The 22,581-nt window shown below is 40.5% G+C and overlaps 2 protein-coding genes across 3 annotated transcripts; both read left to right on the forward strand.

Annotated features, from left to right (window-relative positions):
• LOC121891252 (zinc finger protein 385A-like) lies at positions 1–16,148 on the forward strand. Its single transcript, XM_042404080.1, has 8 exons — positions 1–136; positions 1,324–1,472; positions 6,501–6,611; positions 14,090–14,264; positions 14,784–15,104; positions 15,449–15,636; positions 15,726–15,812; positions 15,921–16,148. Exons 1-8 carry the CDS (start codon positions 1–3, stop codon positions 16,146–16,148), a joined length of 1,395 nt encoding a protein of 464 aa, XP_042260014.1.
• Positions 16,149–17,926: 1,778 nt separating this feature from the next.
• Positions 17,927–22,292, forward strand: gpr84 (G protein-coupled receptor 84). 2 transcript variants are annotated; one of them, XM_042406445.1, is made up of 2 exons: positions 17,927–19,272; positions 19,973–22,292. In XM_042406445.1, the coding sequence occupies exon 2, from the start codon at positions 19,974–19,976 to the stop codon at positions 21,207–21,209; it is 1,236 nt and encodes a 411-aa protein (XP_042262379.1). In that variant the 5' UTR covers positions 17,927–19,272; position 19,973; the 3' UTR covers positions 21,210–22,292. The 2 variants fall into 2 exon arrangements, with proteins under 2 accessions (XP_042262379.1, XP_042262378.1); XM_042406444.1 differs by having other exon boundaries at positions 17,927–19,267.
• Positions 22,293–22,581: the final 289 nt, after the last annotated feature.

The following is a 22,581-nucleotide window of genomic DNA, read 5'->3' on the forward strand; positions in this document are numbered from 1 at the left end:
ATGGAGAGAGCGAAACAGAGAGAGGATGAGGATGAGGAGAAGGAGGAACAAAACAAGCAGGGGGAGACTGGTGCTGGAGTGAGGAGAAGTATAGATGAGGAATACAGAGGCAGGCAGGCAGACAGAATAAGGGACCGTGAAATGGGGATAGAGAACAACGCTTGGTGAGAGAGAGACAGAGGGAGAAATTGAGAAAAGGCGGATATCTGCAGCACCCCAGCTGTGAGGCTTAAGGAGCTTAGCCCTCCTGCCCCTCAAGTGCAGGCATCCACCGCTGCTGAGCTACTAGTGAGAGAAAAAGTGAGCGAGAGGAGCAAAGAAAGTAGAGGTGTGGGTGGGTATTGGGGCTCAACACAAGAACATGATGCAGAAGATCATGGTTTTGATTTAGAAGGAGAAAATAACATTAATTTAAACAGTAAAGCAAAAAAAATAAGTTCCTACTTCAGTTAAAATCTGTTTTGCAGCAAGTGCCAGTTCTGATATGATGCTTCGATTTAAAGAAATAGTTCAGCATCCTGGGAAATTCACTTACTCTCTCTCTCGCCAAGAGTTAGATGAGAGGATTGATATTACTCTCATGACTGTAGAATAAAGATGAAGCTATTGCTGCTAAAAGCCAGTTAGCTTAGCATTAAGACTGGACTGTACTGATGTGAGTGTAGTATCAATCTTCTTATCTAACTCTTGGCAAGAAAACGAAAAGTCCTTTTTCCCTTAATTAACTATTCATTTAAGGGTTAGGGTTAGAGGGTTAAACAAAAAAAAAAAAAGACAATAACACAACAATAAGTCATATCTTAAACAGACAACCAATCAGACAATTCCATAAAAGACAGCAAGCGAACGAGCAAACAAACAAACAATAACCAACATACACATACACACATATCGAAAACACACACAAAGACAATAATTAGGGGATTTAGCCTCTCCAAGTCATAAACTCACTGTCTTACTGTAGCAAATGTATAAATGTGCATTAGTCTAGCTACATGTCCTCTTAAGAAAAGACTTTAATTTAGTACATTGGTAACATTTCCTCTAGGACATGATTGCTAAGAAAGGTGACCATGTTGAGTTGTACTTACACTTATATTAATGTAAATGACTTTCAAGTTTAGCTATTTTCAACAGTACATAATTGTGGTACTTTTTGGTATCTTGTCACTAACACATCCTGTGCAACTATTTCACTTTGTGACTTTCTCAACATTATCCTCTGAAAGAGCAAAATTTGATATAGGTGTATTATTTATGGGGTTTTATGCATTTTCTCCCATTTTTTAATCTCCAATTTCCCTGTTTGTACATCTACCACAGGAAGTGTAAACCGACCGGGGCCGGTCCCTGCCTTCCTCAGGAGCCCGTCTGTCATCCCACCACCCCCTCTGGACATGAAACCCTTCCTCCAATTCCCGCTGGAGTCGCCTCACCCAGCTACCATCGGCCTCTTCCACAACTTTAATACAGTGAGTGCTCACAGGCAAGCCTGCATACAAGCGTGCACGCACATGTGTGCACACAAACAGTGTCTGGGATTTGTTATCGTCTTGTTTGACTTAATGGAAGACAGAGTTGGTATACAGTTGTGGTTTTGGTGTGTTGCCTCCTGAGAGACGACAAGTGATAAAGCGCTGAGGATTTATACATAATAATCCTAAATGATAAGGGGACAGCTGTTTACCTTTTATTCAGCAGAGTGAGTTTCAGCATAATTGAGAAAATGCCCAGGCGAGTGTTTTACTGCAATAAAATGAGTTACAGCTAATCAATTGTATAAGAGGCACAGGCTGTGTTCTCTACAGTCAGCATTTTCTGTGGCTCCTTCTCATTTCCAGATTGGGTTTCATGTGAAGGTCAGCGTGGTGACAAACACGGGTGCACGTGCAACACACACATGCATGCACACACATACATTATCATCCAGCTCAACTGCATGCACTCGGGCAAAATGACCCTTCCGCAAGTTCATGATTCATCCTGCTTTACTGAGGACATTGAGTGTGGCTACTAATGCTAGAGTATGTCAATCCAAATCACTCTGTGTCTGCGCCGTAAAATTTAAGCAAGTCTACAACACTGCTGAAATCTGGAAGGCTGCAGCTTGCTGTGAAAAGCTATAAAAAGCCGGACGGCCGCATTCAGCTTGCTTGTCTTCAGAGGCAGCAGAGACTGAGAGGACACAGTGAAGGGCAGAGTGAGAAAAACACTTGATTACTGTGATTCAATCACAGTTATGTTCCAGTTTAGGTAGAAATTTTTCAGGGGAATGTCCACACATCATTTCTGACAGCTCATATTAGGTCTGCCTCACCAGGTTTACAGGTAATTTCCAGACATTTTATAATCTCAGGTGCATACTGTAGGTCTCACCTCCCTGCAATGAGACGTTAGCTGCACGATGAGGCATTGTGTGGGCAGACGGATAGACTCTGACTCTGTTGATCTGTAACACTCCAGGGGAAAATCATTTTTCTGTATTGCTAAAGTTTAATGTTATTAACCTCTGTGTCAGGTTCTCAGTACGGGAAAGAAAAATTACTTTAAAGTAATGTAATTTTCATTACATCACACCCCATTCTTGATACTTTTTATTAATTTTTTTTTTTTTTAATATTTGTAATTGCCTTTCTATTAAATGATTTTCATTGTTATTGTCCATCCTTCACATACGTACACACAAGAGATTCACAGGAAACAATGCATGCATGCACTGGACGTGATGTTGAAGACAACATTCAATCATCATGTCAGATGACATTGTTGATTGTCTTCTGGCGTGATAATCAGATTGAACAGCCATTTTGTTTCACATCATTGTTATTTAGTCCGCCTGGGAGAGGACATCTAATCAGTCAGTAGTGAGTGACGTATCTCTCCATCAAAATTAACACAGCACAGCACAGATTGATTAATACACCAATTTAAGAGCCAATTTTAGTAACTTAAAGTAACTAACAGCAGCCTGTATGGCTGTGTGTTACTTTACTCTATTATCTATTACATGTTTTGTTGCCACCATTCTTTATTCCTCCTACAAAGCTCAGATGGGCATGGATGTTAAAACAGCTGTGAAAGACCAAAACACCAGATCTGAAGATTTGGAAAAAGGCTATCTGTCTTCTTTAGTTCAAGGCCCTGTTCACACCTGGCATTAACATGCGTCTTAAGTGATCCGATCACAAGTGGAGAGCTTTAAGTACATCGGTTCACACCTGGCAGTAGAATGCGTCTCCACATGCGAGTGACTATACCTGTGATCGGATCTCACTTCTCCGCTCTGTATGCAAATGAACATGTACATCATTTCCGTTTGCAAAGACCAAGTGTGTTATTGTTTTTAGGCAGCAATTCCCTTCCTGTGCCTAGTCTGCCGGAAATTGAAAGAAGAAAATTAAGTTTGCAAAGACCTTGGCGTGCGGGTAAAATCAAAACTCTTCGGCCTAAATGGAAATCAGACAGTGTGTTTCATGTGTACTCCATCCACGAGAATCTATTTTGCCTGTTGTTGTGTCTTCTTCTTGTTTCACACTTTAATATGATGCTGTTGGTGCACAAATGAGTACATACCTCTGTGGCCCAGAACACATCCGCATACACACTACTAAAAGAATGTGGCCATATGCGGCCCAGACCACCTCCAAATATGGTCTGGGCGTTCAGATCTCAATGCGTTCGATGAGTCACACCTGTACTTAGAGCTATCCACTTGTGATCAATCACCCAAGATGCATTTTAATGCCAGGTGTGAACAGGGCCTAAAACAACTAGACTAGACAGGATGAAAGCTCTTAGCCCACAATTGGTTTGGCTGCATTGTAAACAGATACATTGGTTCTTCTTCTGTTGCATTTCTAACAGAGTCATTAATCAAGGTGTGTTTGCAGCCCCCAGTGGTCAATACACATGGCATTTAGCACTGAACTGTGGGACCTGTTTTATTAAAAGACGCTTCCCGTTACCAACAGCAATCACAGGTGTCGCTGAGTCAACCAAGACTGAAATTTTAAGGATTATAACTTCAGAAATGTGAAATAAATGCAAAAATGTGGGATAATCTAGAACCACAGAGGCCTTACACCATGTCTACACTGAAAATGTCTCAGCTGTGTTTTTCAGTCGTCCGTGTCTGACGTGTCTGACGGAACAATGTGCTTCTATGTTAATCAATACAGCTGTCTACAAAGCCCATGTATCAGCTCGCATGTCATGCGCGAGTAACTACAGTCATTGTGGTAACGGTGTTACAGTGTATTAGAGATCTGATATGTAAGAATGGAGCTGCAAATAAATACCCATAATTTATTTGTGGTGTACATTTCTGGTGAAACAAAAGCTCCCCTGTTTGAGGCAGGAGAAAGTGAAAGAGGAGACAAAAAGTAGACTAATAGGTTAACGAGGTTATAACTGTAGGGACGGATGAATAACAAGAGAGCCTGATGAGAACAGGTGGTCAAAGAAGCAGAGAAAGATACATATATGATGTGAGACAGAGAGTCACCGATAAAAGACGGAAGGGTTTTTGTTGGTACACACACACATCCACATGTGGAGACTAATGCGCTCAGATTCATACACACATTCACAACACACAAGCTGTCGTGCCACACTCGCTGGCACTGAGACAAATGTACAAATGTAAACAAAAACAAAACTGGAGCTGTTACAGGCCTCCACGTGAAAAACACAAAACAAGAGAGAGGAGTGGAATGGAGAGACAAGAGACAGGAGCAAAAAAAAAAAAAAAAATCAGGCTGAAGTCTATAAATATTTCCAACAATGCATTCAAACAGGGTTTAAGTTTTCAGACCAATTATACTATTTCCCCTGGTGCCTGGAGCTTGAGAGTGTAAACAGTCTCTCATTTGGCAGTGTTCGTTCACAGACAAGCAGAGATGAGAGGCTGAGTAAAACCGCAGTGTACTTTTGGCGGCTTAATGAGGGCAACACCCAGCACTGCGGTTGTTGAACCCTGCCAACGGGTCAGAGAGCTCACACGAGTCCATTTGAGTCGTCTAAAAATGAGGTAGTAAACGTTTCATAAGAGATGTGATGTGGCATATATCTGAGCTTGATCTAAGAATGAGAATGAGTTCGGTTAAGAAAAAAACATGGTCCGATCTTTTTAATATTTCTGTCCATGGCTTTGATATTTTATCCTCTGGTTTTCTCATAACTCTTTTAACATATGTCTAAATGTATTGTTTTACTGTTTACTTTTTATGTTAAACAGTTAATTAGACTGTTCTAATTTATTTTTTAATTATTTTAATTAATTGTTTTAATTCACCTAATAGGATAAATGTCGGGCTGCATTTTCCATAATTTTTAATGACAGTAATTATGGATGTTTAATGACAGAATTATACTCCTGATCATTAAAAATATCTAGGGCTGCAACTAATGATTATTTTCATTGTTGATTAATCTGTTGATTATTTCCTCGATTACTTGATCAGTTATTTGGTCTCTAAAATGTCAGAAAATGGTGGAAAAAAGTCAATGTTTCCCAAAGTGAAGGACGGTAAACTAAAATGTCATGTTTTGTCCCAACCAACAGTCCACAACCCAAAGATATTTAGTTTATTGTCAAAGAGGTCTGAAAAAAACAGAAAATATTCACATTTAAGAAGCTGGAACCAGTTAATTTTAGTTTTGAAATGACTCAAAACAATCGATTATCAAAATAGTATTATATATGTATTCAAACATATGTAAATCCATGAATGTTAGAAATCCATGCTCTTTCCCATAATTCCTAAATGTATATACCTAATCTTAAATTTATATACCTAATCAAAATTATCAACAGCATATGTATTTATAACCTCAGGTTGTCTATATTCATTTTGGCTTTAAAATTTGTTTCAAATGAAATGTTTTAAAATTGTAATTTTTTTTTTCATCGCACAGTTAAATGATAAATATAATTTCCCTGCAGTTGAATTCAGTTGCTTTTCCTGCTGCAAGGACCAGTCAGTGATGCTGCATGTTATCTAAAATACATCTCTTCTTTACCCAAGGAAACACAGGAAATATCTATCTGCCATGTAATATTGTCGTATGCGTACCTTGTTTCAAAAAGAAGTTTTGTAGCACACAAACTAAATACAAATTTTTGGAGATGGGGATTCTGTAATTAGGCGCTTCTAATGCCAGCATGAATTAAAGCGTTTGAACGGCACCCAAGAACTGAGGCACAGACAGCAGCACCAGCTGCTACTGAGAAAACACACACCCTCCTGTCCACATCAATCACCGCTCTCACTTCAATTCACCACTTCTCCACTCTTTTTTTTTTACCTCCCAGCTTTCTCCCCCTTCAGCGGCTCCCCCTGTCATTCACCTGCACTTTTTCTTTAACGCCTTTCTTTCTCATCCACATCCACCTTTCGATGGACTGCGGTTAAGAGAAACATTGCCCTCTGAGTTCCTCCTGTGTTGCTAAATCTTTGATGTGACCTCTCAGCTGCATCTTTGATGTCCTCTCTCCTCAGATGGACCCTGTCCAGAAGGCTGTGATGACGCACACCTTTGGGCCACCAATGGTGAAAACAAAGAGGCCCATCATCTCCTGCAATGTCTGTCAAATACGCTTCAACTCAGAGGTATGAAAGCTTGAACTCCTTTTATAGACATTCCTTGTGTATCTCTCTGAAGATTGTTGTGTTGTTGTTGTGTAAGAACATTAAGATCAACTAAAGAGGAGTCCTTGTATGTATAAACATACTTGGCCAATAAAGATAAAGATAATAAAGATAAAGATGATGTTTACTGTCCTCCATTTTATTTAAGTGTCTGAATTGGAGGGATTTCAGACTCAGCCAATACTCTACTAATTGATTGTTCGCTAAACTCCTCCCCCGAACAGCAATCGTCCAATCATAGCTTCACAAACGTCACAGAAGGCCTGTCAAGCTTTGGATGTCTCCATATGCCGTAGTGGTGTACATGGAGCAGTCGTAACAATGATACCTGGAAGATAACGAGTGTGTGGAGGGTGGTGTAATTTTTTTCTAGCCTTTCCAAAACCAAAAACATAATAGTAAAGTGTAAAGGATAGAATAAACAGTGTGTTTACCTGCTCAAACTTTAGCTACAAATTTTAGCATATCAGGTTAACTATCTTACTACTACCTAGTAGTAACCAAGCATGTCATTAACGTAATACTAAGTTTGTAGGGTTACAGGTTACTTTAAAAAAGCCTTGTTCATGAGTAGCATAAACTGTGTAGTATTTCCTCGCTGTGTGGCCATTCCTGGATGCTACTATATCAGTGTTTAGGCAAATGTTTAGCAGCTCTGTCCTGCACTTGATTGTATTTAGGGAAGTTACACTCCAGTAACCCCAGCCAAACTGGTTAGTTACCCGAGACAGCATTATATTTGCCAAACACATCAGGTAGTCTTCAGTGTTTCCCATTAATTACCTAGACTATGGCAGCCCCCCGCAGTCTAATTTGTCCCGCCACAGTTTCATAATGAACTGAAAATGTTTTTACACCTCTCATATCTTCATTCTGAATGCCTTTATTGTTAAAAATTAAAACATTCAATTTGGAAACAAGTTTGTTAGCTAAGCAACCAAACAGGGTTATATTAGCATGAAATAACAGTCTGTAGACATTTTTCCTTAAGCTAATAATATGAGGATTAACCAGCGCTACACCACAATATTCTTAGTATTCTTTACTCTAAGGATTGTGCAGACTCTCTAAACATTTGCGTTTTATTAGAAAAATAAACTTGTCATTATAGAAATATAAACTTTATTGTCCCCCAGTCTAGGCTCCCTAACTGCAAATATCAAACTTGCAGCCAGTTACTTGGGCGTAATCTTCAATAGTGATCTTCTGTTTAACAAACAAGTCACAGTCATGACTTCTTGTTCCTCTCTTGTGCTGATCTTTAGAAGGTCACACATGATTTTATATCATCACACCTAGACTGTTACAATTTGCTGCATTCAGAGTTTAAACAAAAAAACAATCTCATGCCTTCTGTTAAGACAAAACAGCATTTAACAAATTCAAAGAAACAAGATTGTATCACTCCTGTTCGGGCCTCTCTTCACTGGTTACCAGTCAGTTTTAGAGCTGATTTTAGGATTTTACTGATTACATGTAAAGCACCGCATATGCTGGTTCCTACTGTAGTTACATAACTGACTTTCTGCTCCCGTATGAGCCAAAGTGCAGCCTCAGATGCTCAGGCAGGATTCCTCTGGCTTTTCCTAAGTCCTGGCGCAAGACTAAAGGCATCCAGGCTTTGAGTCTGGGCACCTCGGCTCTGTAACTCCGTCTGGAGATCTGAGGCTTGCAGGATCAGTAACATCTTTTAAATCACTTCTTAAAGCTTACCTCCTTAAAGTAAAGTTGTTTTGAAAGACCATATAAGTAAAGTTAGTATTATTATTCTTAAAAATCTGCCAGATAGTCGTCATTTGATCTGTCAAAATCGACAGTTGCCTGCTTTCATCTGCCTCTGAAACCAACGGCTCATTATTTAAAAAAATACTAAGAATTTGAGTAATAAATCTGCGACTGTTATTCTTGTAAACTGCGTTATGTGCCCAGTGAGAACTGAAAGCTTGACAGGCGTAGCAACAGTAACACTGGGGGAGGGGGGGATTGGCTTTTGTGAAAGGTCAGTTGGTTCAAGAGGGCATGTTAGGAAATTCATGTACTTTTAGATGATATTTCCTAGAGGCCGAGAACCCTACATCTGCACTCTAGACACATGAATTCATGACCTAAAAAGTTAGATGGCTGGACTCAAAGTGGGCTGGTGATTGACTGTACAGCTGGAGCAGGTGAGAACTTGGTTCACAGTTTCTCAGCTCCAATTTTAGCCCCTCCAGAGAGGAGAGTGGGGGGAGGAAGACTGAGAAAAACCTGCTTGCTTAATTTACACTGACAGTCCAATTTTCGATGTCCTTCTGCACTTTTGTATCAAAGTCTAAAGAGAATGCTGCGTCAGGAAAGCTGGACAAATAATAAAGGAAGACAGCCGGCAAATTTCAGAGTATTTGCAGGAAGCTTCCTTTTTAAGTTTGTCCAGACCCAACACAGGTAGGTGTACAGACCTTTTATTGGGCTGAACTGTGTGACTAGCTTGGACAACATATTTCAGGTGCTGAAAGCAAGCCTCCGTCAACAAGAAAGATTTTTAAGTTCACTTTGGTGAGGTTTTAATGGAGGCACGGCTAACACAAACTCTTCCTCAAAGCTACCTTAAAGCTGATCAAGCATATTTTCTGCATTTCAAGTCTTGACACTATGCCAACATGAGGCAGAGAGACTAAAATAAAAGAGGCCAGAAATTATGAAACGTTAGAGGAATGATTTGAGTGTCCCCGTTAAAGAGGCAGAAGTGTAAACTGAAGCTGAAAAACAAATAGCTCATAATCTGGACATCCAAAACCCAACTACTGGATGACATGATTGATGTGTTATGAGTATAGCACTGGGCCTTTAACTGTATATGCCTGTGTGTTTGTGTGTGTGTGTGTGTGTATACCAGGTATTTTATCCAGAGTGTGGACATAAATCAGTTTACAGTCACATTGTAGGGACTCGCCTCTCTTTGGAGACAAAATTCAAGTCCCCATAATTGTAAATCATTAAATTATAGGGTGAAGACTTGATTTAAGGTTAAGGTAGGGTTAGGGTTACAGTAAGTGTCCTGGAAATGGAAACACGACTGTGTGTGTGGGTGTGGGTATGTGTATGTGTGTGTGTGTGTGTGTTTGTATATGACCACATGCATGGAGCGGAAATATTTCGATAGTCCGAAGATGTGTTTCTTTGCAAAGAGAAATATTTCAGATTTAGATGGCCACTTTCCATGTCTTGGAGGGCTGAAAAAAAACAAACATTTTATGATCCACAGCTCACAATAACTTCTATGGTCTAAAGTAACCTAAACATTTGGGTTAAACATTTCAGCAGTGCTAAGAGTGTATCCCCATCAACTGAATTAATAAAAGGACTTTTACAGATGGAAAAAGCCCGGTGCTGTAACCTTTCTACTTAAACATAAGTAGAAATCAAACAAAAGCCTGATATACAAGCCTGGCTAAAAATATAAATACATTCCAGTGATGAAGTGCTAAATACTTGCACTCTAAATGCAGTGATGTGTAAAGGACACAGGCAGGGAGTCATCTGAAACTTGTGTAACACTGCCCTGTTCTCTCTGTGAGGGGCCGCTTAATTATATCTCCTCTACATGTTCTCACATGGTCTACATGAGCATGAGGTACAAGACTGGCAGGGGCAGTTTTATTTACTACAGTATGTTCATATTTACATACTCTATGTTTTCACTGAGTATTCATGTATGAGAATATGTCCATGCATGTGAACATATGTGTGTATGGTTCGTGCCAAGCCCGCGTTATGCTGTGAGATGTCTAATACTGAGCCACCTGTTTGTCCGGCCTGCTGTTTTACTTGTGAGCCGCGGTGTGCATCTGCTCTGCTGCAGCTCTACAGCACTTTCCACAGTAACCTGAGAAAGTGGGAGCTTAAAGCACGGTGGACATTCTTTAATAATGAAGGAATACTCTGCTTACAGTACAGTTCTTGGCTTACTCAAGCTGTCTGGGTTGCGCTGCAGTTCAAAGGCAGACAAACACTCATTATTTTTCATCAAGTCCTCCTTAGGTCATGAGCTACTCAAGTATTTTAATAATACCAACATTTTCTTTCTTGTTAATGTCTGAGGGAGGCCAGTGTTAAATAGAAATTCTCAAGTGCTTAAGTGTACACAAAGTGAAAGAGGCAGATTGATTGATAGTGGTCATTGAGAAGCAGGTGCCTCTCATTGCTACTACACCGTAGCCCCTCGTAATTGTTGTAATTATAACGTTGCACTTCATTTGAGGCCACAGAGGACATATTAGCCTGCCAGTGTTCAGCTCAGCTCTGCTGCAAGGCTGACGTCACACCATGCTGCATTAGCCATCGTCACCACTGCAGTACCATACTGGACACCTCTCTCTCTTTTCCTCTGTTCAATCTCCCTCTTCTTGTCCTTTTCAAGGCTCACACCGAACCATGTTTCATTCATTACTGTTATCTGCTTGGCGAGGTTAGTTTTCTCGCCGTTCGCCTCTACAGTTTTCATGTCTCTGCTTCCCTCTCTGTGGGCTAAACTGTATCATCTGTCCCTTCTCCTTCTCTCCACCTCACCAGCTTCTTCCTACCCCCTCTTCCTGTCGCTGCTGCCTGCACCCCGTACAGTAGATTTGGCTGCTAGACCAGCTCTCTCCGCTTTCTGTGCCTTTGTCGCTTTATAGATAAAACATCAAAGCACATCCTGCTTAGAGAGAAAAGGATTTCAGGGACATTCACTTGCTCTCATTTTCTCCCTCTTAAGTCCCATCTATGCTTCCTCAGTCATCTTAATCCTTCTTTCCATAGGCTCTTTCATGGCTTCTCTCAGTCCATTTCACCTCCTATTCCGAACATCATTTATATTTTATCATTATTCACTTTTCCTCTTAACTCCAATGATCTGATCTGATGCCTTAATCTCTTTTACATCCTATTGTCTATGCTGCATCCTACCCCCAACCTACAAGGCTGTCAAGCTTTTTATGTTTGAATTGATGGCAGACCTTCATCGATTTCCTAAGACCTGACATTGAAGGTCACATGGAGAGTGAAAGTATCAAAGCTCAAGCTGAAAGAAAAGAAAACAATTGCAAGTCACCGAAAGGAAGAGGGAAATAAGCAGACAACACAAAGTGTGGACTGCAGTGAGAAGAAGAAGCATTGAATATTTGTCCATCCCTCGCTCCCTGCTGTCATTTCTTTGTGGACTTGTAGGGCTTCATCTCCTTGTCTAATTGCGGGGCTTTGGGGAGCAGTAGTCAGAAAGGTTGGGTTACACAGGCAGAGCTATATATGCCTTTCTGTCATCACCAATCAGGAGGAGGGCTATATGGGTATCTATCACTGGCAGTTAATACTTGAGGCTTACAAAGGCATCCTGGACATGTCCCAGTGGTCTCTTTGCATCAGTGAAGTATCCCACCCACCGAGCCCCCACCATGTACCTGTCACGCGCTCCCTCAGCCTTGTTATTGACATAATGAAACCTATCTAATCCCAGCAGGTCTATGCCTGTGCATACACATGCACATACAGTCACAAACACAGTCTTGTATTACTGTATTATCAGTGAGGAGCTTACAGAACTATATTTGTGCCCTAACACCTCACTCTTTCCTTTGATTTCATTTGATACTTACAAGCATATCTGGACTAAGAGGATAACAATGATTCCCAAGCCCATTATCAGTAGAAATTATTTCCATAGTGGAAGATTCTGCACCTCATGGTCTACATCCAATGCAGACTTTAAGTGCTGATGCAGGAAGAAGCGTGCCCTTTGTGTAGCGAGGTGGAAGCAAGTGCGTGGAGGTCAAGGTGGTAGATGGCATGTGGAGTGACAGACTTTCATGCAAGAGACCAAAGTTTGTGTCCTGTCACAGACATTTTTATTAACCATAACCACTATCTTCCCCAAACCTTAATACAATGTTCTAGTTGCCTAATCCTAACCATATTATAGTTTATTTGCCCAATCTTAAAGGTGCCATGTGGAGTTTTCTTGAAGTCAAATAAAGTTCTGGGTACATTCAATGTTACTCACCAAACATATTGTGGATATCCTTTAGGTCTACCTTGTTGAACACATTTCAAACACAAGACAATGAAAAAAAATGTTGTAAATCATACATAGTTTCCATCCATGTTTGCTAGCTTGCAGTCCTCTTCTTCCTTGCCTTTGTTGGCACGTTACTACACTTCTTTGCTTGTTGCCATGTTAGTGTCAGTCAGCAGAATTGCATGAAACTAGCAGCAGAAATATGTTTCGCCATGCAAACAAAAACGTGGACCCACTTGCACTCCATAGCGTTACAAGTGGTCAAACCGCACCATAGTTGCCATGCATATTGTATTGTAGAAATAAAAACAGCATGACACCATAATTGTTTTTCAGAATTGTTCAATATCAAAGTTTTTCGATAAGGTTGCATATCAAGTGCAAAAGTCAAACATAAAAAGTTCTCATAAATGCTTGACTAATCTTAAAACGTAACTTCTCTCATTACCTTAACCTTAAGTCTGATAAACTGCAACCCAAACTCTACACCCACTATAAGGACTTACTGAAATGTCCTGTTTTTTGATCCTCTTAAGTATGATTATACAAGGACAAGCAGGCAAACACACACTAATGGACACAAACTCTTCTTGATTTGATTTTTTTTCCCCTCAGTAGCTGACTGTCAACTGTCACTAGTCACCCATAGCCCTCCAGCCCATTTCAGATAATCCCAACACTCAATAATAATCATCAGCTCAGCAGGCCAGTACGGTGATTACACTGGTAGTGAAGGAAGACGAGAATATTCTGGAGGCTAATCTTCCCTGACAGCCTCATCAGCACATCAGACCCACAAACCATCAGCTGAGCAGCCATTTACTGTAATGCACCAAAATCACAGGGTGCCAGGATATATTTCAGAATTTGTGGGTAATTGTTGGATTATCCTTGGGGATAAAAATCCAAATGTTTGTTTAGTTTAACATGTATTAACAAGACAAATTTGAAACAATGGAACGTCATTTAGTCAGTCAGGTCCTGCTGCAGTGTGACACACCTGGAAGTCACCCGACACAACCACATTCTTCCACATTGAAGACATTGAGGGTTAGCTGCGTTGTTCAAAGATATCTAATCAGTGGGAACGAGGAGCGTACTCTCTCAGTTTCCAAACTCTCATTTTCACCGACAGCGGTCAAGGAATCTAAGAGGAATTAAGACAGCACCTTTCTGGTCACAAGGACGGGTCTCAAATCTCTACACTTCTCTTAAAGTGACAGCAAAGCAGAGTGAATACAATGCTTACTGTATGATTGCATCAGTGATTAAACAAACAAGTAAATATGACGCTAACTGGCCACAGAAAAAGGCAAATGAACACATGAAATGTTCTGTTAAAAAATGTAAATAAGCATCAAATCCATTATTTCTTGTAAATCTCTAGTATGTCTTGCTCTCCTTCCAGAGTCAGGCAGAGGCCCACTATAAGGGGAACCGCCACGCTCGGAGGGTGAAGGGGATCGAGACATCCAAGACGGCTCGTCTCCAAGATGGCGACAAGCAGCACCCTCCCCCTACTGCTTCCCCCTCCCTATCAGGCCCCTCGCCATCCAGCCCGGAGCCTGATCCTAATAAGCAGGGTGAGCATCACCTGTGACATATGATGTTACATACCCACACCCAGGAATCTGTCACAAAATGGCACAGATGCTCAACACAGCTGCAGTGTAAAGTGATAGGATAGAAACTAACCAGAGAGGAGTGTTGATACCCTGGTGTGTACAAAGGAATGTAGCTCAAATATGATTTTATGAACCTGCAAATCTGATTAACAGAAAAATATGAAACATTCATTCTAACAATCTGTGTAAATTTCTCTCATGCTCCAGAGATTCAAGATTTCATCACACAGTTCAATGTTGAGCTGATCAATGGCAATAGAAAAAAAAAACTATATGTAAAAAAATAATTAAAAAGTATGTTAGACGCTAAGCCTAATATAGCTAACATGTCACCAGGGTGGCTGCCTGGCAGGTGCAGATGGACCAGCCTCATTGTTTTCACGCTTTTATATGGTGATCATCAGGGTTGAAGGGGGTATTGTATGTTTGACTTCCCACAAATTATTTACTAACCTGAAAACTTTGTGCTGTTCACAGATGACACCCAATCATGTCCCAACTCTAATGAGTCACCTTTGACCCCTAGCCGCCTCCCAACACCCACATTTAGCTCAGCAGACGCAGAGTGTCCCCTCTTGCCCTCTGTCAGCACACCTTTGCCATCCTCTCCCGTCCCCTCAGCGACCCTCAGTACACCCCCTGTGGACCTGGCAGTGGCTGGTCTTCCTGACACCCCGTCCCCAGCGCCCAGCCCCTCTTCAGGGGAGTCAGAGGAAGAAAAAGCCAAGAAGCTTCTCTACTGCTCCTTGTGCAAAGTAGCTGTTAATTCCCTCTCACAGCTGGAAGCACATAACAAAGGTAAGTCCAACACAGCTTTGTAGGAGTATTTATATTCATGAGTACAGAGTGCACAATCTTGAGAAATAAAACTTATAAACAAACAACAGCATTATGCACGATGGGAAGCAATGTCAGAAAGCATAAGGCATGGCTCCTCAGAGGGAATCCTGCACTTGTTCTGAATTTGCAGTCTGAAAAACAAAAGTAGGTACTTTACTGCCACTTAGTGGTAAAAAATGGCAGGTTAAAAATGCAATTATGCAATTGTTTTCTGCATTTTTAAACCAACATGTACTACACTGTAACATGGCCTTGATTACAACCATTGAGATATCTTTTTATTTATGTATTATTATTCCCAGGTACCAAACACAAAACAATTCTGGAGGCTCGGAGCGGACTAGGACCCATTAAAGCATACCCACGTCTGGGTCCTAAACCCAGCCCTGAGCAGGGAGGGGAGCTATCCACTGACCCCAACACTCAGGAACGCACCTTCCACTGTGAGATCTGCAACGTCAGAGTCAACTCAGAGCTGCAGCTTAAGCAAGTAAGAAAACAGACAAAAGGACCTTGAGTGAAGTCATTTCCAAGCAATGTCAATATCCAATATCTGTCCTGTCTCATTTTATGTTGCAGCATATATCAAGCCGGAGGCATCGGGATGGAGTTGCAGGGAAACCCAATCCTCTTCTCAGTCGGCACAAGAAGCGCACAGACTTTATGGTATAGACTCTTTGTCTTTACTATCTCATTATGTTGTGGAAACTCTCCTGATGCACTATGTTTAAGTTGTTTCACATCAACTTGTACTTTTTCTTGAATTTCTCAAAGGAACTTCCAAAAACTCTGGGGGCCGGACTTTTACCAAGTCCTCTGGCTGTTGCCGCAGCCATGGCAGCTGCAGCATCCTCGAATCAGCTGGCCCTGCGTCCCCCCGGCCCGACCTCCCACCCTCACCCCAGTCACCACTTCCTACAAGGAACACCCCTCAGCCTCCTGAGGCCCGCCCCGGGTCCCATCCGCACCACCCACGGGCCAATCCTCTTCACTCCTTACTGATGGTGAGAGAATGAGGACGAATCAGGAAGAAGCACACTGTGAAGTGGAGGCCTGCAACCGTGTGCCATCAAGAGCCAAATCGGCTAGTGTGGCTCCAGCTGGTGTTTCATTATAATGAAAACAGTAACCGTAAATACGACTCTTTATGGTGCATACTGTAGTTGCAGACCACTGCTGTTATGTTAACAGGGAGAACCAGAATTAACAGACAAATCTAAGACATTTTAAAGAGACTGTATATGTTTCCATCCTTCCCAGTTTTCCCTGCATCACTTAACTATCTGCCAATCAACAGACTGACTCTGCAGATAGTTTAAAGAGGAATAATAAACAAGCATTTCTATCAAGCATGGACTTCTTTGAACATCCTCCAATCTGCAACTGACTAAATATCTTCATCTAACATATGATCCACTGTATCTGACTCAAAACCCTACCTCTCTTATGTTTTTAATGTTCATCTCTGCATCCAAAGCATCAATGTTATCAAAAAAAAAATAAATAAAATGCCCGCTGGGTTAGATATAGTAGTTGCCTCTGATGTTAGCTGGTATCATACTGTAGCTGTCACAGTGTGTAGTGGGTCGCTCCACTGTAAAGTTCTGTTTTTGTGGCCTATAAAGAGAATAAGGTACCAACAATTTATTTTTCGTTGCTGCAGTAACTGGCAAACATTTCTCTGTACTGTATGTCTAGACTTTCACAGCTGGCCTATATGGTCACTATTTACCTCTGTGGGACAGAAACAGGAAGTCGAAGTGGAGCAGCAATTACGTTACGTCTTAAAGCAGATATTTACTGATGCACATCAACCACATTTGTGGTTTGACAAAGGCGTTGAGTTGTGATGAAGAGGTAATTGCTGACGGAGCACTATGCAGCTATGAGTGTTTATCTTTGTGGTCTGTTTAGAATGAAGTAAGGTTGGAGACAGTGAAGTTAGTCAAGATATAATTGTCACCAGACAAAACGTTTCCTGTAATGCTTCCCCAGATTCTCCCAAAATGGTACATGTGCATAAAGTCTTACTAAGCACATACAATAAGTACATACAGTAAGTCTGTGGTGAAGATGACCTAAGATTCACTTAAAATGAGGATCTATTGTTTTTTTTTTTAATTTGCACCTCACTGCACAAAACAGCACGGTTTCAGTGTCTTAATGGAATAGTTTCAACACTGTGAGTACAGCAGGACAATGGTTGATTTATATAGTAGCAGGTATTTGCAATATGTGCACATATAATTACACAGACCACATTTTCACCACAATCCAGTGCAAGGAGTGTGGAAACAGTGGGATGAAAGACACCAGCATTACGTTACAGAGGGAAGAGAAAAGGACCACATACACGGATGAGACGTTGTATGCAAAAAAAACAACACGTGATTTTTGATAGCATTATAGGCCTGTAGTTGGATAAAAATGTTGTTTGTCTGCTCTGCCTTGTGTACTCCAACCCGACATGAACCCTGAACTATCCCAGTGAAAACTGTCACGACGGCTTGTGAAACATTAACGGGAAGCTTTAGGAAACGGAAACTGTAGCAATACTTTCAGCACTCCTGCTAACTTTTCATGTTAACTGCAATAAAAAGAAAATGTCTACAAATGTATTAATTGTTATTTAGGAGAAGTGTATTGAAACTTTACTGTAAATGTAGATTATTAAAAAAAATGAGAAAAGGTACATGTTGGGGCTTCCTAATTGTTAAATGAAAACAAAATTATACATGAAATCATTAAACTGAGTTTATGATTGTAAAAAACGTTGATTGGTGAATTCTTTACCTTTTTCTTCTTTTATTTTCAAATGTAATGAGATGTGACATTGATAACAATAAACCACACATGCATTTGGTTGTACCAGTAGTTGAGTACTGTGATAATGTGAGTACACAGTGTATGCAAAGTGAGTAATGTGCAGAATATTTCAAGACATTTTCTGTTTTGACACATAGTACAATACGTTAGTAATAAGTGACTGTTACATAACAGATTATGTATATAAAACAGATCCATTTGGCTTTCAAACTGTTTGTGATCAGAAATTTATTTGAGTTTTTAATTTAGTTAGTAATTTAGTTAATAATTTAGAGTTTTAGTTAGTGTATTGACTACAACAAACATTAAGGAAAAAGAAAAGTCACCGTGTCTGTGGAGGCAGCGTAAACAAAGTGGATGCACATAAAACCATCTGTCAACAGGAAGCCTGATGTTCAGAGGAAGAGACCACTGCAGTGAAATAACATGCTACACATGAACATGAAACCACCAACTTTAAGGTAAGGAATTGAACACCACACACACTTTTGTTTGATCAATTTTGTTTGCAAAAGCAATTACACTGAACCTGACAGAAGAGATAAAGCTGAATGCTGGGTTTGCCATTGTTTGGGTTATGAACCACAGGTTTACCACATCAAACAATTCAAAGACGCCATCTTGGGCTCTCAGAATTTGTGATAGGCATTTTTCACAATATACAAAATGTTATAGACTAAGTGACTGATCCATTTGTTAAAAAAAGAAAAATGAATTGATAATCAAAATAATTATTAGTTGCAGTCCTAGTCTACATAGTGTCATATAGTTTCTGCTTGTTATCATTTTCTTACTCTCTGGTGGACAAACTACAGAATAGTGACACTGTTTCTAAACATCTTTGGCATTTCTGTACTACAATTTCTTGTCATTTATAGTCTGACATCTACGCAGAAACATTTCACTGCCATTGTCTTGTAATGTGTACATGACAAATAAATCTTACCTTACCAGGTCATAATAAAAACTAATAGACTAAAACATATTTCACTTATAGAATACATGTTTTCCACATTTGGGCTGTGAAACAAGTTATGTTTATGTTTAGTTTTTAAAGTTTAGTCCATTTGAAAGATAAGAAATATGCTTATTATGTAAGAAATACGCAAGATCTCTCTCTTCCTTAATTTAGGCACGAGACGGAAAAACCGTACGTCACACAATTTCACTTAAGCAGGCACTTAAGCAACACAGAGTTTAGTCATAAATTGAAATACTGACAGGAAGCCAGACATTCAGAAAAGCAGATCAGTGCAGAGCATGACACAGCTACGCATCAGCATTTAGACAAAGAGGTAAGGTGAGAAATTTTGTGGTCATTCATGAGTGATTTTTTCTAAAATAGGGTTTTTTATTTGCCTTACAAATATATTGTAAATAACAATATAGTGTTATTTATTTTAAATCCTTAGGAATATTTTTTATCGTGTTTTTTGTTCAGTTAAATTATAACTTTATTACAGCAGTGTTTCGCTGATTGAATCATGATCTATATTCAGAATTCACCTCAGTGATTTGTTACACAGAAGGAAATTCTTTTGAGATCAAACTATACACAAAACATTTTTTGTTAATTCCTTATTTATAATCATTTATAATGGCTAATGTTGAGGAATGATTTCAACTTGCTCGACAATGTATTTCAAGCTACAAGAGCCACAGCAGTTACACATACAGTTATAAATGAGAAAACAAGAAATTATCCTAAAATTATCCTAAAAAATCCTTTTAAAATGTTCTCATTAATTAAAACTGAGCTTATAAAAATATAATGAATGGGTAAAAAAAAACACTAAAGGCAACAACAGTGTCTGTCAATGAGTGAGGGTTTTGTACAAGAGGAAGTGGTGACTATGAACTAGACCTCCTGTGACTTCCCTTTTGACCTGTTTGGCCTGGTTTGGGTTTCTGTTTTACTGGAACTTTCCATGCGAACACCGCAGCGCTAATCTACATACTATTCTAAGCTAACTTATATTCTGATTCATCTTACCTGACAGAATGCTGCTGAACCAAACAAACCAAACGGAGGACGACTTCTTCTCCTGCTACAGTCCTTCAGTTGTAGGTTACCGGTACTTCGCTGTGCTATGGGGATGTGCTGTGACCATCACTGGTACGGTGGGAAACCTGATGACCATTCTAGCCTTCGCCTTAGACCCACATCTGAGGACTCGCTTCAACGTGCTCATCGTCAACCTGGCTGTAGCTGACCTCATGTACTGTGCCATACTGCAGCCCATCTCGGTTGATTCCTATCTGCACCTCAGATGGCGGAGCGGTGAGCTCTGGTGCAGCACCTTCGGCCTGCTCCTCTTCCTCTCCAACTCTGTATCCATTATCACACTCTGTCTGGTAGCAGTGAGTCGGTATCTCCTGGTTGCAAAAAGGGCCGTGTTTGACCGTGTCTTCTCTGACCGTGGTCTTACTTTCCTCTTGATCTCAGCGTGGGCACTGGGCCTTGCCAGCTTTGGTCCACTCTGGCCTGTTTATGTATTTGTACCGCAGGTGTGCACATGCAGCTTCCACCGGACCAAGGGCCGCCCCTACTCCACCATACTGCTCTTTTTCTACTTCTTTATCGGCCTGGGCTGCGTTGGCGTATTCTACCTCCTCATTTACAGACGTGTCCTGATTGCCTCAAAGGCTCTACTCCGCTACAGGCTCAGCCGTCGATCATCCAGGAAGAAACCAGCTTCTTCTGTACAAGGGGCCGATGACAGTGGTGTAGAGAGTGGCATGGCTAACACATGTAGCTGTGAGATAAGCAGCCAGGGGGATATAACCCAAAATAAGGATGAGATCACCTGTGATAATTCCTGCCCAAAACCCCAGGGCTCTGCTGAGGCTACGGATCCATCAGCAACCAACAAGCCTTCCCCTGATATCTTCCCTAAACCCCTTACAACCACACCTGCTCCCACCACGTCCCACTCAGCAACCTCAGGAGATGATGGCGAATTTAAGCGTGTGACACGCATGTGCTTTACTGTTTTCCTGTGTTTTGTGTTCTGCTTCGTCCCCTTCCTGTTGCTCAACATAGCCGATAAACGTAACCGCGCCCCCCAGGTACTGCACATGTTCTGTGCAAACCTCACCTGGCTCAACAGCTGCATCAACCCCGTGCTCTATGCTGTCATGAATCGACAGTTTCGACAGGCCTACCATGTGCTGCTCACCAGGGCTGCTGCACCCTTCACCTGCCTCTGGACCTGGTGGCCAGCTCTGAGGTCCTGAACTCCTGGAACTTAAAACTTGTCTAATCTTTTTCCTGATATAAATCCTGTATGATATTATCTTCTTTCTATTTAATAGGCCAAGGGGGACAATGTATATTAAAAAAAAGTGTTATGTTTGATTTGTGTTGCATTACCAATATTTCAGACTGCTCCATTTCCTTCACAATTGTCCGTTATTATATTCATAAGATGTTTTACTGTGTTTTGTTGTTGTTGTTGTTGTTTGCTTTTACATTATGTATTCTATACGTACAATATTATAGTAAGTGTTTATCTTATGTATGGAATAAATTTTATTTTCCTCATACATATTCCACAGTGTTTGCAACAGTTCTTCAGACAGCCATTTGCAACCATTAGCCTATATGTCATCACTTTTCTACACGTCTGTTACAACATCTTACACCTCCCCAATGTTACCAAATTAGCACAGGATATTCCTGTTTAACACAACATGACTATTTCAGTAATTCAGAAACTTTTGACCCTGCTCAGTTTCTCAACTCTGTGTTGCCTCTTACCTACTGACAGTAAATGACTAATGATAAAAGGGCTCAGATGATCTGGCCTTTAGCCTCACATGTAGGTGGACTGTGCATGTGTATGCATGTTTGAGTGTCAAGGCATTCATTTATTGAGAAACCAACAGAGGCAAAGAAGATTCATACTCGTATGTTCACATCCTACCAACTGTTACAAGGTGTGATTTATCTTGCAAGAAGACTAAAAGTCTAGAGCCACACTAGCGACCCTGTGAAGCTGTAATGCCATCAACAACAGAGCTGCTGATCAACAACAAAGTCGCTGATTGGAGGAAAAACAAGACGTCTATTCTTAGGTCTTCTACACAAGCTATTGTTTTACTGTGGAAAGAACAAAGACACTAAAGCTAACAGCAGCATTATCTGGGTGCCACTAAAATTTGAACAAGTTCAGTCCTTTTCAACTCTGACCTTGCTGGTGACCTTTCTATTTTTAACCTGGAAGCAATGACACGGGGATGTTCCCAGAACAACACAACACAATACCACCTTAAAATCATACCACAACACTGGAGCTGCAACAATTAATTGATTATTTGCTAACTATTAAATTTATTGCCAACTATTTTGATAATCAATGAATTGTTTTGATAATTTTTTAAGAAAAAAAAGCCCAAATTCTCTGATTCAAGCTTCTCAAATGTGAATATATTTTCTGATTCTTTAGTCTTTTATGAAAGTAAACTAAATATATTTGGGTTGTAGACTGTTGGTCGGGACAAAAGACATCTGAGGACGTCATCTTGGGCTTTGGGAAACAGTGATCAACATTTTTCAACCATTTTCTGACGTTTTATGGGACCAAACAACAAAATAATAGACAGATTA

The sequence above is a fragment of the Thunnus maccoyii genome, chromosome 3 (genome assembly GCF_910596095.1).
Source record: "Thunnus maccoyii chromosome 3, fThuMac1.1, whole genome shotgun sequence".
Taxonomy (NCBI): domain Eukaryota; kingdom Metazoa; phylum Chordata; class Actinopteri; order Scombriformes; family Scombridae; genus Thunnus; species Thunnus maccoyii.